The sequence below is a fragment of the Candida pseudojiufengensis genome (assembly GCF_024610245.1).
Source record: "Candida pseudojiufengensis strain CBS 10847 chromosome Unknown scaffold3, whole genome shotgun sequence".
Taxonomy (NCBI): domain Eukaryota; kingdom Fungi; phylum Ascomycota; class Pichiomycetes; order Serinales; family Debaryomycetaceae; genus Lodderomyces; species Lodderomyces pseudojiufengensis.
The window spans coordinates 635,418-652,619 of record NW_026261523.1 but is presented as its reverse complement, the minus strand read 5'-3'; the positions used below and the strand labels follow the sequence as shown (position 1 = coordinate 652,619).

The 17,202-nt window shown below is 31.3% G+C and overlaps 11 protein-coding genes across 11 annotated transcripts; 6 read left to right on the top strand and 5 right to left on the bottom strand. All coding sequences in view use genetic code 12, as the record gives it.

Moving 5' to 3' along the window:
- Positions 1-189: 189 nt before the first annotated feature.
- KGF55_000731 (uncharacterized protein) lies at positions 190-915 on the top strand (the record flags this gene model as incomplete). The annotated part of the gene is made up of 1 exon (XM_051761033.1): positions 190-915. One exon carries the CDS (start codon positions 190-192, stop codon positions 913-915), a length of 726 nt encoding a protein of 241 aa, XP_051616676.1.
- A 98-nt stretch (positions 916-1,013) lies between these two features.
- KGF55_000730 (trifunctional uridine nucleosidase/nicotinamide riboside hydrolase/nicotinic acid riboside hydrolase) lies at positions 1,014-2,045 on the bottom strand (the record flags this gene model as incomplete). Its single annotated transcript, XM_051761032.1, has 1 exon — positions 1,014-2,045. The coding sequence occupies one exon, from the start codon at positions 2,043-2,045 to the stop codon at positions 1,014-1,016; it is 1,032 nt and encodes a 343-aa protein (XP_051616675.1).
- A 747-nt stretch (positions 2,046-2,792) lies between these two features.
- Positions 2,793-4,322, bottom strand: KGF55_000729 (sterol esterase; the record flags this gene model as incomplete). Its single annotated transcript, XM_051761031.1, has 1 exon — positions 2,793-4,322. One exon carries the CDS (start codon positions 4,320-4,322, stop codon positions 2,793-2,795), a length of 1,530 nt encoding a protein of 509 aa, XP_051616674.1.
- A 1,060-nt stretch (positions 4,323-5,382) lies between these two features.
- NOC4 (ribosome biosynthesis protein) lies at positions 5,383-7,077 on the top strand (the record flags this gene model as incomplete). Its single annotated transcript, XM_051761030.1, has 1 exon — positions 5,383-7,077. The coding sequence occupies one exon, from the start codon at positions 5,383-5,385 to the stop codon at positions 7,075-7,077; it is 1,695 nt and encodes a 564-aa protein (XP_051616673.1).
- A 282-nt stretch (positions 7,078-7,359) lies between these two features.
- On the top strand, positions 7,360-10,005 carry MCM3 (MCM DNA helicase complex subunit; the record flags this gene model as incomplete). The annotated part of the gene is made up of 1 exon (XM_051761029.1): positions 7,360-10,005. The coding sequence occupies one exon, from the start codon at positions 7,360-7,362 to the stop codon at positions 10,003-10,005; it is 2,646 nt and encodes an 881-aa protein (XP_051616672.1).
- A 273-nt stretch (positions 10,006-10,278) lies between these two features.
- KGF55_000726 (exopolyphosphatase) lies at positions 10,279-11,517 on the top strand (the record flags this gene model as incomplete). The annotated part of the gene is made up of 1 exon (XM_051761027.1): positions 10,279-11,517. The coding sequence occupies one exon, from the start codon at positions 10,279-10,281 to the stop codon at positions 11,515-11,517; it is 1,239 nt and encodes a 412-aa protein (XP_051616671.1).
- A 25-nt stretch (positions 11,518-11,542) lies between these two features.
- Positions 11,543-12,571, bottom strand: KGF55_000725 (putative polyadenylation protein; the record flags this gene model as incomplete). Its single annotated transcript, XM_051761026.1, has 1 exon — positions 11,543-12,571. The coding sequence occupies one exon, from the start codon at positions 12,569-12,571 to the stop codon at positions 11,543-11,545; it is 1,029 nt and encodes a 342-aa protein (XP_051616670.1).
- A 194-nt stretch (positions 12,572-12,765) lies between these two features.
- On the top strand, positions 12,766-13,725 carry CSM3 (Csm3p; the record flags this gene model as incomplete). Its single annotated transcript, XM_051761025.1, has 1 exon — positions 12,766-13,725. The coding sequence occupies one exon, from the start codon at positions 12,766-12,768 to the stop codon at positions 13,723-13,725; it is 960 nt and encodes a 319-aa protein (XP_051616669.1).
- Positions 13,726-13,735: 10 nt separating this feature from the next.
- Positions 13,736-15,543, bottom strand: KGF55_000723 (uncharacterized protein; the record flags this gene model as incomplete). Its single annotated transcript, XM_051761024.1, has 2 exons — positions 13,736-15,277; positions 15,334-15,543. The coding sequence occupies 2 exons, from the start codon at positions 15,541-15,543 to the stop codon at positions 13,736-13,738; spliced, it is 1,752 nt and encodes a 583-aa protein (XP_051616668.1).
- Positions 15,544-15,760: 217 nt separating this feature from the next.
- RPN10 (proteasome regulatory particle base subunit) lies at positions 15,761-16,639 on the bottom strand (the record flags this gene model as incomplete). The annotated part of the gene is made up of 1 exon (XM_051761023.1): positions 15,761-16,639. One exon carries the CDS (start codon positions 16,637-16,639, stop codon positions 15,761-15,763), a length of 879 nt encoding a protein of 292 aa, XP_051616667.1.
- Positions 16,640-16,869: 230 nt separating this feature from the next.
- KGF55_000721 (uncharacterized protein) lies at positions 16,870-17,145 on the top strand (the record flags this gene model as incomplete). The annotated part of the gene is made up of 1 exon (XM_051761022.1): positions 16,870-17,145. One exon carries the CDS (start codon positions 16,870-16,872, stop codon positions 17,143-17,145), a length of 276 nt encoding a protein of 91 aa, XP_051616666.1.
- Between the last annotated feature and the right edge of the window lie 57 nt (positions 17,146-17,202).

Genomic DNA, 17,202 nt, shown 5'->3' with positions numbered 1-17,202 from the left:
TATTATTTTTTCACATTGTTTAATTTAAATAGGGTGCAGTATCATTCAAAAGCGCAATTTCCAATCGAAATGAGAATCCATAAATATCGCACCTTGTACAAGCTCAAAAATGGTAGCGCAAGGCTATTTTTCAATCTTCAAAATTATCAACATCTTGATCAAATTTTAACCATTTGAGAATACAAAACGATGCCGAAGACCCACTGCCCAAGATTAATCTTCATTCGACATGGCCAGACGGATTGGTCTTTGTCCGGAAAACATACGTCCTTTTCAAATCTAGATCTTACGAATTTTGGAGAATTACAAATGGAAAAAACTGGAGAGTTATTAATTGGTGAACATGAATCTCAAATGATAAAGCCTCAAAATATCGTTCAAATATTTTCAAGTCCTAGATTAAGAGCAAGACATACTACTCAATTGTTGTTGAAAGCTATCCCTCCGGAAATAAGATCGAAAATTCCAGTCGAGTATGATGAAGATATAACTGAATGGAATTATGGGCAATATGAAGGTTTAACGACGGCAGAAATCAGAAAATCAAGACACGATAGAGGCATTGATCCACCAGATCATGATTGGTCTATATGGAGTGACGGTTGCGAAGGTGGTGAAAACTATAAAAAAGTCACAACAAGGTTGGATAGATTTATCCAGAAAGTCAGATCGATTCACGTGAAAGCATTGAACGATGGTCAACCTTGTGATATTATAGTTGTTGGCCACGGTCATATATTAAGATCTTTAGTTGCAAGATGGGTGTCGAGGGAGATCAATACCGATCCTGCTTTAATGTTGGACGCGGGTGGTGTCGGAGTATTGAGTTATCAACATCATAACATTGATGAACCGCTGATTTATTTGGCTGGTGCTTTTAGAGTTCCAGTTGAACAAAAAGGAGCTGACGTGTGATTAATTCATCTGAAAAATAGACATAGATATTATAGACAGTAAATTTTATTTCGTTTCGTTATTTCATTATTTCATAATTTGGATATATATCAATGTTACTATAATTCTGGAAAATTTGAACCCTTATTGACATTGATATCAGCACTATGCAAACAATTGAGAAGACTTCTCCAAAATTTGTGGGTATCTAGATTCTCCCCGATGTTGACGCCTTCCTGATTATAATCCTCGTCATCTTCATTTATGTAAATACATTCTCCCAACCTTTCATTATCATTAATTTCAACGTTTAATTTTTTCTTCGTAAAAATATACCCGTATTCTTTAAAGTTGTTATCCATAAATGGTAACAAACTATATACAGCAATTGGGTCATGCAAGGGCGGCCCTAAGCTCATATCATTCTCTTTTTTATAGGTTAAACTATAAAACATCAAAATATCGAAAAATGATTCCCTCAATTTACTGTTTTTTTTAGGGTTTAGTTCATTATAAAAATCATTTCGTATCTGCTCTGTGGCAATAACTTTATGAGTTAAATTCAATGGTGACAAAATAATTTTTGATTGTTTAAATTTTTTCAAAACAAATTGAATTGCATGAGGATCAGTGTGAAAATTGAATTCTGCGAATGGTGTAATATTTCCAAAACCAAACGATCCTCCCATTATGGATAAATATTTAATCTTGTCGACCACATCAGGATACTTTTCAATTAATTTGGCTATATTTGTTAAAGTACCAGTGCTTACTATACAAATTTCACCTTCATTTTCACATATAGCTTTATACATTGCTTGTAAATAATTCTCTCCCTCTTCAACCTGATTTTTAGTAGTTTCAGGTATATGGATACCTCCAATTCCAAATTTACCATGAACATTTAATGCGTAGGTAGGCTCAACAAATAATGGATTTTCTTCACCTCTATAAACTTTGATATCATGGACATTCAATAGATCTAAAACAACTAAAGTATTATGCGTGGTCATTTCTGTTGGAGCATTTCCATGAACTGTTGATATTCCTAAAAGCTTGAATCTGGGATTGAATATTGCTAACAAGATCGCAAACGCATCGTCATTTCCAACATCAGCATCTAACCAAATTTTGATTTGTGACTTTGTCATTTCGAAGTTTATGCAATTATGAATCTAGATTCTGTTGTACAAATTTTCCTTTTATTTAAAGACTTTTTAATGAATGTTTCCAATAACTTAAATATCCTATATTCATTCAAATCTACCAAAGGAGATCAGATCTGATGTGGATAAAATAACGAAGGTAATATATTTTTAAATGATACTGTTGATGAATTTATAATCATATATTACTTATAGATTATGAATACAAAATTGAAGTTATGGTATATCAATAAACATGAATTATATCTGTAGTAATTTAATGATTCGAAATTCCCCACTTCGTTGATAGTAAGACAAAAAAGTATATTTGAAATAAATTTCAAGCGATCTTAGTTTAAGATTTTCTCGGTAATGAGTGGAAACAAAATATCGATCGTATCGGGAATGATCTTTACTCTCGAGATTTTTGTTGTTGTGTCATACTTCTAAAAATAAGCTCACTAATATCTTTCTCCTGTTGAGTGATTGATTAATTGGGCTAATTCTTCTTAATTTCAATGCTATTATTCTAACGGGAATAATTTATTTTTATTTTGACACATTTCGCTAAAGCACATAAACTTATTCCGATAAAAGGCGCTTCAGAAAGCGCAAAAGATATTCCATAGTAATACAGAAAATATTGCGCTTTGGACGGAGAGTCTGGGGAATGAAATTCCAAAATTGAAGAGATTAACGCAAGAATAAGTAATGCTGTAATGTGTACTAGAAACGCTTAATATTCCAACTTTCTCATGATTCAGTGGCGATGGTGTTTTCATTTTTATTTCGATCAATAAATCTTAATAATTCATATCCCACAGTACCAATCACATCCTCAGCCCAAATTACATCCAAATGATTATAAGTTGGAATGATGACATGATTGAAATTTAAATTTGAATTGTAATATGGTTCATAATGTACAAAATGAGATAATAATCTTTTGCCGTCAACTAAGTAATCGTTATCACCTAGAATTAATAGTATTGGTACTCTTTCAAGATTGTCGGTAAACCAGGTTCTATTATATGGGAAATACAGCTTCAGTAGGGATTCATCTGATTTGGCCTCTCCATCTAATCTTTCCTCAGTTATAGCTTCTAGATTTTTCTTTTCTGAGTCTATAAAATAATCGACTTCATTATCATTGAAATATACTTCTTTAGATAGTAGTGTCAGCATAAACCCGTATTTATTAAACTTTCCAAGATAGTATTGAAATAAATCAACTGAAACATAACTCATGTTGAAAATAAATAAAATATGCCATATCTTTTTATTAGAACCCCAATTTGATCCATTCCAAGCAAATAAATAGTTAAACATAACGTAAGATAGTTTTCCAAAGATCCAATATTCACATAAAAAATATCTTAATAAACATAAGTTTCTCAAAATAGCCAGATATCCAAACATAATAGTCCATGCAAATCGAGGTAAGGAACTAACAATCGAGATGAACCATCTTGAATAGAATAATTTACCAGGATATATTGCTGGTGCTATTGGGACAAATATCTCAATTTTTTCATGTATAAAATCTAGATTTGGATTTCTCAACATTAAGAAACTTTGTAACCCGCCTTGCAGATGACCCAATAATATTAATTTATCATGTTTTGGTTTCATACTTAGAACAGTCTCTATAAACGAAGGCAAATCATAATAAGCTAAATGCTTTATACTCCAGTCCCAATATTGTTCATTATTATACAAGTCTCCCTTTATAGTTGCATGCTTAGCTCTAAACCATGATCTATTATTGCCTAACCACACATCATATCCTTGCTCGAACATAAAATAAGCTAATGAATTTCGTCCACTAACTATAAACGTTGCAGAACAGGATAATAACCCATGTTGAAAATATACAGGTTTCCTTTCATCTCTTTGCTCTTTAGTTTCTTTTGGATCAATTATGTGGTGTAATATTAGAATGAATCCATCTGGAGTAGTAACATCATATTCTTCCAAATCTAAATTCAATTGTTTCAAGTAATACTGTAAATCACTAGTAGTTTTTAAGTCCTTTATGCTATCGTAAGCGGGTCTCGGTATATAACCATTACTCCTTGTTTCAATATCTGGCTTTTTGAGTCTCCCACTTCCGGTAATTTTTCCTATCCAATCATGAATAATTGCTCCAGAACATAAAACGGTACAAAAAATAGTTGAAAATATGAAACTTATAAAACTAACTAAGTATTTTGATACAAAATTAAATCTTTGTTTGTAGTCTGACGTCGATCTTATGGTGAATTCATCTTCGTCATCGTTCATATCTTCGAACGTGGTGATGAAAACTAACGATGACTTAGATGATTCTAATGGAACATCAAAAAAATAAATTTTATTATGTAAATAAGATAAACTTATTAAGATTCATCCATGTTCAATATAAATGTGATTCCATAGATTTATTAGTAATTCTTCGTGTAAATGCAGATTAATTTTGATCTCCAGTATAAAAATTAAGAAAGTTTAAGTAAAAACCATGAGGGTTGATTAAAGTAGGTATATTTATAAGAATTATTATAATTGCATCTACCAAACAATCAATTAACTTTTTGTCTTGGCTACAAAATAGAGATAATGACAAGAAGAGATCCAATCTTTCAATCAGCGGATGAATTGAATTTCATAGATAGACAAATTTGGCTGCCCCAATTACTAGGAGATTGCAAAATCTACTCAACCCGACATTGGATAGGAATATTGCTCAACATGATTCGAGTATGTCCTTATCCTTTTATGCCTGAACACTGCTGAACTCGATCCAAATCTTAATCTTGAAGTATCGTAATATGCTCATTTGCATGGCATCACTATTGAGACAATAATGAGTATATTCCAATACCTCAATCGAAATTTTGATATCCATTAAGTGCGTAGAATCCCAAAAGGTTAGCCTTAATCATAAGGACTGTGTAAAATACGTATGTTTCAACCAAATTAATAATTGGATCAGAATTTCTCTTCAAAGGTGTTTGTATTAAATGTAACAAGAAAATTTTGCGCCAAACACCAATCATCACTTAAAACCCGAATGGAGAGAATCCATTAACTTTTCAAAGGAATCGAGTCCGTTTAAAAGACTCAACTCAACTTCAAAAGGGTCTTAATCCATGACTTTAAACGCGAGATTTCATCATGTAGTATAAAACTTGGAAGGTCATACAAAGAGAAAAAGAGTAAGAAGAGATTCGATAGAGTTAATTGATGAAAAAATTGAAAAATATATAGTCCGGTAGTGTACGAGTACTCAAAATGATAATACAATTATTGTACTAAAATATATTATCAAGCATCTCATCTTTAGACAACCAACAAGAATCTAAAGATGACAACAAAGAGAAAGGCTAACTCAAGTTTGGAAACACCAGAGTTTAAGCGAGGTACCACAACTTCGGTTAAGGATGTACAAAAGTTGGGTATGGAGATTGAAAATGAAGCCAAATATAACAATTTCACGATTTTGATTGATCAACTTGAGAAGATCATCTCAAAATTAAAATTTAAAAAAGATGCAAATTTGGAATCGGAGGGAAGAAAGATTGTTTCCATTTTATTTAAAAATTTTAAAATTTTATTTGGAGAAGGGAAATTAAAGAAAACCAAAAATCAAGATGAGGAAACTAAAATAGTTATTAATTGGATCATAACAAAGAATGACCGCTTCAAAGGTATACTACTCGAGCTTCTTGAATCAAAGTTGAGCTATGAAACGTCATTACAATTGGATGCTTTAGACACTTTACTCAATATACTCAGGATAGAAGCATCTTATACTAAAGTATTTCCAACTAAGACATATCAGTCAATAGTGAAAGTACTATTAAATGGTCAAAACGGAGTCATTTTACCGGATGGACTTTCGAATAGCTTTGTTTTATTAGAGTTCATCGAATCATTTTTTGTCAAGTATTGGGACCTTCAATTTTATTTCTTCAGTAATTTACCAAATATTTTAAAAGAATGGAAAAGTAGTCTTGCACCCGACAAATTACAATTAATATATGCTAATTTCATAACAATAATACGGAATAAATTATTATTTGATACTAACGAGGAAGAATTAAAATCAAAATCTACATGGATTTCTCAAACATATTTATCTTCGATTTATAAATTCAATCTTTTTAAATCACAATTTCAAAAATCAATTACTACCATCTTATCATACCCTTTGACCATTTCACAATATAAAACAACTTTGTTGATTCTACATAAAAGAGTTATACCGTTTATGTCCCAACCACAAGGATTAATGGATTTCTTAACTGATCTATACAATTTACAGGAGCAAAATGAAGATTCAAGTGAATGGGAGGATGCAAATGAGGAATTAGATCATTCGATGATACCGATTTTAACCCTAAACTCATTATACGAATTGATGAAGAATCACAATTTGGAATATCCCGATTTTTATACAAAATTATATTCATTATTGGACTCAAACTTACTTTATACCAAATATAGATCAAGGTTTTTCAGATTGGTGGACTTATTCTTATCTTCGACGCATTTATCGTCCAATTTAGTTGCTTCATTTATTAAGAAATTAGCAAGGTTGGCGTTAACAGCGAGTGCTTCTGGTGTTGTTATGATAATACCGTTCATTTATAATTTGTTGAAAAGGCATCCAACTTGTATGATAATGTTACACAATACAAACATCGAACTGATAAATGATCCATACAATAATTTGGAATCAAATCCAATGAATACCAACGCCATAAATTCATCATTATGGGAATTGGAAACTTTGATGAATCATTATCATCCAAATATTGCTACATTGGCTAAAATTTTTAAAGAACCTTTTAAAAAACCAAATTATAATCTAGAAGATTTCCTAGATTGGAGTTATATCAAATTGCTAGAAACTGAACAATCAAGGAAGTATAAAGTTCAAACTACCGCTTTAGAATTTGAAGAGTTCAATTCTGCTTTAAATGTTAAACATGGTTCAGCTAATGATGATGAAGATGAAGTCAGTAAGAATATTTTATTAGAAAGTTGGTGTATGTAGTGTTGGAAGCTACCAACTGACGAAAAATCAAATTAAACTCAATTAGGTAAATTAATTAAATACGTATTGTTAGATAGACTAATTAATAATAATAATGTGGTACTGTATATATCAACTAACGCGTCTTATACTAATTTTTATTTTTATTAAATAATTTCATATTCAATCTTTATTCCACTTTTTTTATTTTCTTACTACTACTACTCATTCATCTTGCTATTACATCTACAACTACCCATTCACTCGTTTTAATTATTTCAATTTTACTCAACATACTCAAACATGGATGATAATACACAACTAGATGAACAACAGCCATTAGACGCAGTTTTTGGAGATAGAGTTCGAAAATTTCAAGAATTTTTAGATAGAGTTGACTCCAATACTGGTGTTGACTATAGAGCTCAAATTAAAAATTTAATAATAAAAAATAAAAACAGATTGAATGTATCAATAGATCAAATAAGAGATTATGATAGAGAATTTTGGAATGGTTTATTAAATCAACCAAGTGATTATTTACCAGCATGTGAAAGAGCTTTGAGAGATACTGTTTTAACTATTTATGATCCATCCGATTCTTCATTTCCCTCAGATTTTGATTCTAGTCAACAATATTATTTAAGTTTTAAAGGTGCTTTTGGTTCGCATTCAGTCACCCCAAGATCAATAGATTCAAATTATTTGTCACAGATGGTATCAATCGAAGGAATTGTTACAAGAGCTTCATTAGTTCGTCCAAAAGTTATAAGATCAGTTCATTATGCAGAACAAACTGGTAGATTTTATGCAAGAGAATACAAAGATCAGACAACTTCATTTGATGCAATATCAACACCAGCAATTTATCCTAGTGAAGATATGGAGGGTAATAAATTAACAACAGAATATGGATATTCAACTTATAGGGATCATCAAAAAATTTCAGTACAGGAAATGCCAGAAACTGCTCCAGCTGGGCAATTACCAAAGTCGGTTGATGTTATATTAGATGATGATCTTGTTGATTTGACAAAGCCAGGTGATCGTATTCAAATTGTTGGTGTTTATCGTGCTTTAGGTGGTGGTGCTAATAATAATTCAACTTTCAAAACTGTTATTATAGGTAATTCTGTATATCCGTTACATGCTAGATCTACTGGTGTTGCTGCTCAAGAAAAAATCACTGATCATGATATCAGAAATATAAATAAATTATCAAAGGATAGAAAGATATTTGAAATTTTATCAAACTCTTTAGCACCATCAATTTATGGATTTGATTATATAAAAAAGGCTGTTTTATTAATGATGATGGGTGGTGTTGAAAAAAATTTGGATAATGGTTCTCATTTAAGAGGAGATATTAATATTTTGATGGTTGGAGATCCTTCAACTGCAAAATCTCAAATTTTAAGATTTGTTTTAAATACAGCATCATTAGCTATAGCAACTACAGGTAGAGGTTCTTCTGGTGTTGGTTTAACTGCAGCAGTGACGACTGATAAAGAAACTGGGGAAAGAAGATTAGAGGCAGGTGCTATGGTTTTAGCTGATAGAGGTGTGGTTTGTATCGATGAGTTTGATAAAATGTCAGATGCTGATAGAGTTGCAATTCATGAGGTTATGGAGCAACAGACAGTTACTATTGCAAAAGCCGGTATTCATACTTCATTAAATGCTCGTTGTTCTGTTATAGCTGCTGCAAATCCTGTTTTTGGACAATATGATGTGCATAAAGATCCACATAAAAATATTGCATTACCTGATTCATTATTATCACGTTTCGATTTATTATTTGTTGTTACTGATGATGTTAATCCAATAAAAGATAGAGTCATATCTGAGCATGTATTAAGAATGCACAGATTTATTCCACCAGGTATGGCTGAAGGTGAACCTATCAGAGAAAAATCTAGTGTAGTATTGGCTGTTGGAGATGATGAAATGAATGAAAAAGAATTATTAGAACAACCAATTTTTGAAAAATTTAATGCTTTATTACATGCTGGTGTAGCTGCTAATTCAAGATCCAAAAAGTCACCAACAATATTATCCATTCCGTTTTTGAAGAAATACATTCAATATGCAAAACAAAGAATTAAACCAGTGTTAAGTAAAAATGCATCAGATTATATCGTGTCTACTTATTCGAGTTTACGTAATGATTTAATTGGAAGTAATCAAAGAAACACTGCACCAATCACAGCAAGAACTTTGGAAACTTTAATTCGTTTAGCATCAGCTCATGCAAAAGTTAGATTATCAAGAACTGTTGAAGTGAAAGATGCTAAAGTAGCTGAAGAATTATTGAGATATGCTTTATTCAAAGAAATATCAAGTAAACAAGCTAAAAAGAAAAGAAGAACAGGTGGAACAAGAGATGAAGGACTTGAATCAGGTAACGCTAATGAAAGTAGTGAAGAAGACGAAGATCAAGAAGAAGAAGAAGAAGAAGAAGTTTATGTACCAAGAGTCTCGACTCGAAGACGAAGAAATTATGAAGATCAAGATCGAGAAGAAGATCAATTACAAATACAAGAGCAAGAAGTTCCACTTGAAGACCATTTACGTAACACACATTTAACAAATGAACAGGATGAGCCAGATTTGGATAACGAAACTTCTTCACATACACCTTTACCATCACAAACAACGGCACAATCAAGACCACTACCACTTGCTCCATTATCTTCTTCCATATCCAACGTACAACAATCATTATTAAGTTCAGAAAGATTTGCACAATTATCAAGTAAAATTGCTAGGATATTTAGATCCGATTTGTTCGACAACGGATCTGCACCTTATTCTTCGGTGGTTCAAGCTATAAACGGTGACGTTGGTCAAGAAGATCAATTTACCGAGTTGGAGTTGCAAGCTGGATTCAAGAAACTAGAAGATGATAATAAAATTTATATTGAAGGTGATAAAATATGGATAATTTGAAGATACTGTATGGGTTGATCTTTCGGGGTGACATTTTCAATTCTATGACTTATATTTGTATTTAAAATGCATTATTATTATCTATTGTGACTTAAATCTGACATGACTCTAGTCTACTTTACTTCAATTCGATGTAACGTAGTGTTTTGTGCAACAAATTCTTTATCTTGAAACATTTCATTTGCAGTGAGATAATCTTTGAGTTTAGGTCCCTGCACCTTTTTCAAGAGTTATTTCTATCATAAACTCCATATCATAGAATCAGGAAAGATTATGACAGTAAGGACATATCTTGTTAATTTAAAGCAAGCACTAAATGCCAAGACCCTCAAGGTTCCATACTCATTTGTTAGTGGTAATCAATCAGCGGACATGGACTCGATAATATCGTCCATTACTTATGCTTATTTATCTTACAGCTTGAAGACTCCACAACAGTATATTATTCCTTTGATCAATGTACCAAAAGCTGATTTAAAATTGAGGAGAGATATCATAAAAGTGTTACAAAATTATCATGATATAACTGAAGATTTATTATATTTCGTTGAAGATTTTGAATTACTTATTTCTGAATCTGTGCAAAATTCCAAAAAAAGCCAATTATCTATTGTCGATCATAATGGATTACAAGGAGTTGCAATAAATAAAGCATTTGATGAAGGATATTTGGATGTTATTGGAATAATTGACCATCACGCTGATGAGGGAAAATTTTTAACTGCTAATCCTAGAATTATAAGAACATGTGGGTCAAATTCAAGTTTAGTTTTTAAATATTTTTATGATTTAAAACCCAACAATGATAAATTTTGGATCGAAAACAACGATGTTGTGGAAATGTTGTTAGCTCCATTACTAATTGATACTAGTAATATGACTCAAAAAGTTGAAGAACCGGATTTGGAAGTTTTTGCCAAATATAAAGAAATATTGAGTGCTACTGATTCACAATTTTTTATTTCTACAGATTTAGGTCAAACTTCTCATCAAATCGAGCTATTTTATAAAGAATTGAAGAAAGCCAAGAAGGACTTAGCTGGATTTTCATTTATGGATATTTTAAGAAAAGACTATAAACAATTTAAGTTTTCTAAAGGAGATGATGTTGGTTTCAGTTCCATTGGTAAACCATTAAAATGGATATTTGAAACATATTCCAAGGATGAAATACTAAGATCCTTGAGTGCCTCGTTGAAATTGAATCAAATAGATTTGCTAGTAATAACATCCTCATATACGGTCAAAGAGACTGATGAGTACCGAAGAGAATTTTGTTACTATTATGAGGGTGCAAATTCCGAGTATGCGAACTTAGAAGAATTGGTTAAAGTTCAATTGAATTTGAATAATGACGTTTACGGTGTCGATATAATATCACCACTATTAGAATATATTAATGAAAGTGTGAACGAAAATAAGGGTCACTTTATTATTTACAATCAAGTTAATATTCGTGCTTCCAGAAAACAAGTTGTACCTATTGTAAAAGAAGTACTTGAGAAGGCGTAAGATCATATTTTCAAAATTTATTTGATTAACTCGTAGGTATAAAACTAATCAGATATTCTAGACTACCAATTAGCGTCTTTGACGGTATTGTATTCTGCTGTAGTGTTTTAAGGAAAGACTCCCTAACTTCCTCGTATTGACTTTCTATTTCTTCGTATTTACCTTCATCTTTAGAATTGATTATCTCAGTATATAGTATCTTTAAACAGTTGTTTAAGATTTGATCGTTTAAAGTGACATCAATTCCGGTATTCATAATCCATAAGTATATCCACTTTTTATTACTTTTGATTTTAAATCTTCTCAGAGCCAGTGATCGCAACTGCGTATTAAAAAAATCAGCTACAAATAAAGTTGGGTCATACTTGGAGATTACTTTTTGATCTTCATTTGTATATTCTAAGTCGATCTTCCATTTCAATAACTTAATAACATTTTGATATTTCTCTCCAACCACATTATTACAACCTTTGCAGTGATATAGTTTATCTTTTGCAATTACATTGTCACTTTTGCAAAGTAGTAAATAGTAAGACCCAATGAAAATATCTTTTGAATCCTTTGGGACAAGTATTCCATAATCCTTATCTGTAGGATGATTATCCTCCGGCTTATGACAATGCCAATAATCCATCATTTCGTACCAAAACTCATTTGGCATATCTTTGAATTGATAACTCAAGGAGTTTATAATCTCATATGAGCAATTTGAGCAAATAAATTTGAATACATTACTTGAATGATGCTTAGTTGTATGTGTTCTCAACCATTTACAGGACCATTTCGGTTCAACCTCCTCAGAAGATCCTGGATTTTGATCCGCATGTACTTTCAACGTTAATTTTAGCTTAGTTTCTTCGGACTTCACTCCAATTAAAGATATATGGGTAACAGGGATTGGGGATTTGATCTTAATAGATGGTGAGTGATTTAACACTAAAATTATATTTTCATTACCTTGTACTTCAATTGTTGATAAGTTTTCTTGGGAAATAGAGGTAATCTCAATCGACAAATGACCTAGTCTCGGTAGATATTCAGCTATGTACGTCATTTCTTTGCAAAGAGGATATAAATGGATCAATTGTTAAAAGTCTAGATGATTAACTACCAATTCATTGCGTGAAACAACTAGCCACAATCAGGACGCGTGATTTTAAAATCATCATTATTATTATTTATCATTTGAATTTTCAATCAAACATTACGCGCTTTAATACGTTATTCAAAGACCAAAGAAAACATCAAATGAATCAATCCGAGCCCGATCCAAATGCTCTATCAAATCCAATAGGAGATCCATTGGTTGATCCTAGTTTAGGACTCGATAGTGTCAAAATCAGACCAAAAAGAAAAATTGCCAAAATTGACAATGACAGAATACTATACAATAAAAAGGGTATACCTTATCTAGTGAAAAATCATCAAAGATTAAACAGAATCATAGCCAAAAATGACAAGGAATTTCAAAAACTGGAACACAATAAAGCACTGGTTAACAGAAATTATAGAACCCCAACTCAACTAAAGTATGATCACGAGTACTCCAATTTGACTTCAATTTTGCAATTTTATCAATTATGGTGTCATGGTATGTTCCCAAAAGCTAATTTCAAAGACTGTGCATATTTAATCAGATCTTTGGGTCACAAATCTTCACAACTTAGATTGTATAGACGCGAATTAATTGATAAGGAAATTCATAAATTAAAAGTTTCAAAGGGAATAATTGATGAAAATAGTCAAAATAAAGATAATAATAATAATTTAGATCTTGATGATGAATTGTACTCTATTCCTAGAGCAGATGGTGTAAATGATAATAGCGAACTGACTTCAGGAACAACTGCTGTAACGACAAACGAAAGTAATGATGTGTTTTTTGGTTTTATGGAGCAGGATAAGGGGAATGATGAGCGACCTGCAGCCAACACTAATATGAATCAGGTTGAAAACGATGAAGATAAACATCAAGATAACGAAGATCAACTGTTACCACCATTAAATTCTACCAATGAACAGGATGATGAATTCAGCGACAATGACAATGACTTTGACGACGACGATGAAGATATTATTCTTGCTGCCACTAGTCATAAACTGACACATAGAATTGTCGAGGAAGAGGAACTACAACCTACACAGCAAGAAATGGATGATATGGAAATGGAAATGCAATCAAGGAGAGAAAAGGAATTACAAGAATAGTGTTCATTTTTCATTGAGTAGTACTAATATATATCTTTCTAAAGGTAACAGAGTGATCAAAAATTGCAGATATCAATTCACTGTCAACTTCTTCTTTAACTAATTCTGAAAATAACCCAATCAAGAATCCACCGCTTCTTAAGTATAAATCAATATTTTTGCAATTCCGTGTAGATGATGAATTGTGTTTTAACAACTTTGAATCGTGTCTGAAGAAAGGCATTATGATTCCGTAATTGTATATTGTGTTTACTCTAGGATTGATATATTCCAAGCCAAACTCTGATAAAAATGCTTTATAATGAATAGATTTTTCAAAAAACAGATTAGTTGGGGAATTTGTTAAAATTGCATTGCTGGAATGTTTCAAATGGTCTGGGCTTTTATGTTTATACATTCCAGTCATTCTCGTCATAAATTCGTCTTTTGGATACTTTGATTTCGTGATTTTATTTGCATATTTGAACAGTCCAAGATCAATTTTATTTTCATTTGCCGGGAAATACTCTTTGGGAATACAACATTGTTCAGCAATTCTAATTTCTAATACAAATACAAAATCAAATTTGTAGAAAGTGGCCAAAGTAGTACATAGTGAAGAAGCAGCTTTGTTTAATGAGCCCAATGCAAATAAAGATTTCCATAATTCTTTCTGCTTGATCAATTGATTATGTTTAGGCATTAATGTGAGCTTCAAATCTTGTTCTTCGTAGTTAGCTTGTTGACTTTCAAAAGACTTCAACTTTCGATTTCTTTCATTTCTATTCTTTGTTAAATCATTTTGTTCTCCTTGCTTATTGAATCTAATAAATCTAGTAATTTGATTCGCATTATATGGACCACCTGAACCATCTTTTTCAAAAATTAATGATGATTTACCACTTGTAGGTCTACCAATCTCTTTTCTCAACTCTTTTAATGCTGCTCGTTTATCTGAATTTCCATATAACAACAAGGAGTCCATAATTTCTCTTGTCTTTATTTTTGCTATTGAACTATCATCTTCAAGTGATGAATTTAAAAAATCCATTAAATCACTACTCACACTCATTAATGCTCTACAATTCTCTTCCGAAAACGATAATTTTGGTTTAGAGTCGAAAATTGCAATTATTCCAATAACATCATTATTTGTTGCCAAAAGTGGTGCTCCACAGTAGAATTTAATAAATGGTGATTCGGTAACCAAAGGATTTTTCCTTGTTCTCCAATCCTTCGAAGCATCTAATAATACGAATGACCCACTCGATAAGATTGCATGAGAATCAATAGCAACACATCTAGGAACACAATTCAAGTCCAAAGTGGTTTCGAATTTGTAATAACATTTATCTTTATCAATTAACGAAATTGATACCCCATTAATTTTAAAAGTTTTTTTTAATTTCGAAATAATTTTGGTGAAATACTGGATTTTTTTCCAATGAGGCAAATTCATATAGTTTGAAACCGATTCTGATCTAGTTATTTCATTATAGCTTTCTGGGGGTTTCATATAACCAACGTTTTCAATAAATGGTGGGCAGGGAACTTTTGAAAGATTCCATTTTCCCTTGCAAAATGTTAGAACAAATGTGTAATAAAAATTAGAAGTTAAACAATACATACTTTTGAATAAGCATCATAAAAGTGTGCTCGAGTCAGCTGGATAGGTTTTAAAATCAATTCATTACCATGTGGGATGAATAATGAAGGTTTTGAGGGTGAATTCTTTCTTGTGTGCTGATCAGCTTGAATTGGTGTTGGGAGAAATACGGATTGAACTTGTTGTGGCAGAAGCACAACATCATGCTCCAGTTTATAATAACGTCTATTCATTAATAAATTGAATGGATACACCTATCGAAAATAAATTTCAAATTATTTTGTAATGGCAAAGAGATTTAATTTATTTTGCAACTTTACACCAAATGATTTTGTGTCATGAAAATTGCAATTTTAAAACACTATCTTTAATATCTCCCCAGCAAGTACTAGAGTTAATGTAAAATAGATTTTTTAATGTTGATTGGAATAAAATTAACATGACATTTATCTATTTAGCTTCTTCCATTTTTACATCTTTGTCATCTTTTTCATCTTCATCTTTTTTATCTTCTTCAATTTTATCTTCTTCAATCTTATCTTCGTTAATTCGTTCCAAGTTTTCAGCATTACCAGCTTCTTGTGCAGCTTTTTCATTGGCCTCTCTTTCCTGTCTTGCTTTCTCTTCCTCCAAAGATAACCTCAATGCCAACGCTAAATCCGGGTCCATATTTGGATCAATGATATCACTAGCACCAGCAACTCCTCCAGAACCACCAAAAAAGTCCATATCATTTCCTGAGCCAAAAGCTCCTTCTTCCATTAAGATAGGTGACGATGCTATAACTTCATATAATAATCTTGGACCAGGAGGTATTGTGACTAAATGTGAATTATCATGATTATTTATCATTGAATGAAACTTCTCTAGTTTATTTGTATTTATTGATTCCTCACCAAAATTTACAACGTCAATTGCAACATTGTTTTTCTTCATCTTTTTTGCTAGCTTTTCTAAGTCTTTATCGGATTCCTTTATAGGTGATCCCACAAATATTATTATCCTTTGTTGTTGTACTTTATTTTGACGATGTTTCAAAGCTAATGCTGCAACTTGTATCCCATTACTAAAGTTATTTTCACCAGATATTTTAGTTTCATGTACTCCCGATAATATTTTACCAAAATCTGTGGTTAAAGTACTTAATACTTGAGGTCCAGAACCTCCATATGCTAATAACCCAACTGTATTTTCTGGATTTGAGTTAATTTTATTTTGAAAAATAAATTCTGTGGCAGTTAATTGGGCATCATATCTGGATGTTAAATAATCCCCATTCCTCATATATTCTGAGTTGTCGATGGCTATCATAGTAGCTTCGAGTACCATCTTGGCGTAGTAGTTGGAATAAAATGAGTGTGGTTTGAATTTAAAGATATTTGGTAAAACTTCGAGTATTATTTTTCTTGCCACTTTAATTTAAATTAATAAAGTAATAACAATTCAAAAAGAATTCGAGTACTAAAATTTGATTCATTCTAATTTTAACAAACCATTTGAAGACATACTTTTTTACAATTCAATACCATTCATAATATGATATAGTATAATATTTAAAGATGGGTTACTCGAAGCAACAAAAACTCGCTATAATCAAGCATTTAAAGTCTGAACGAGCTAAAATAGCTAAGAAGAACGAAGACCACTTGAATAGAATATCACAACAAACATATCAGAAAGTGATACGACGGATGAATGGTGTTAGTGTGACATTATTAGATATTAAATTGAAAGATGTTTTAAATATTGAAAGACTGAAAAAATTACAAGTTAAAAGTTTGATTGAGGATATACAAAACTTGAAAAAACAGATAGTCAATAATCAGAAATCATAAGAAGTTAAATAATCTTAAATCTATATCAATGTATTAAAATTCATATTAAACAATAAA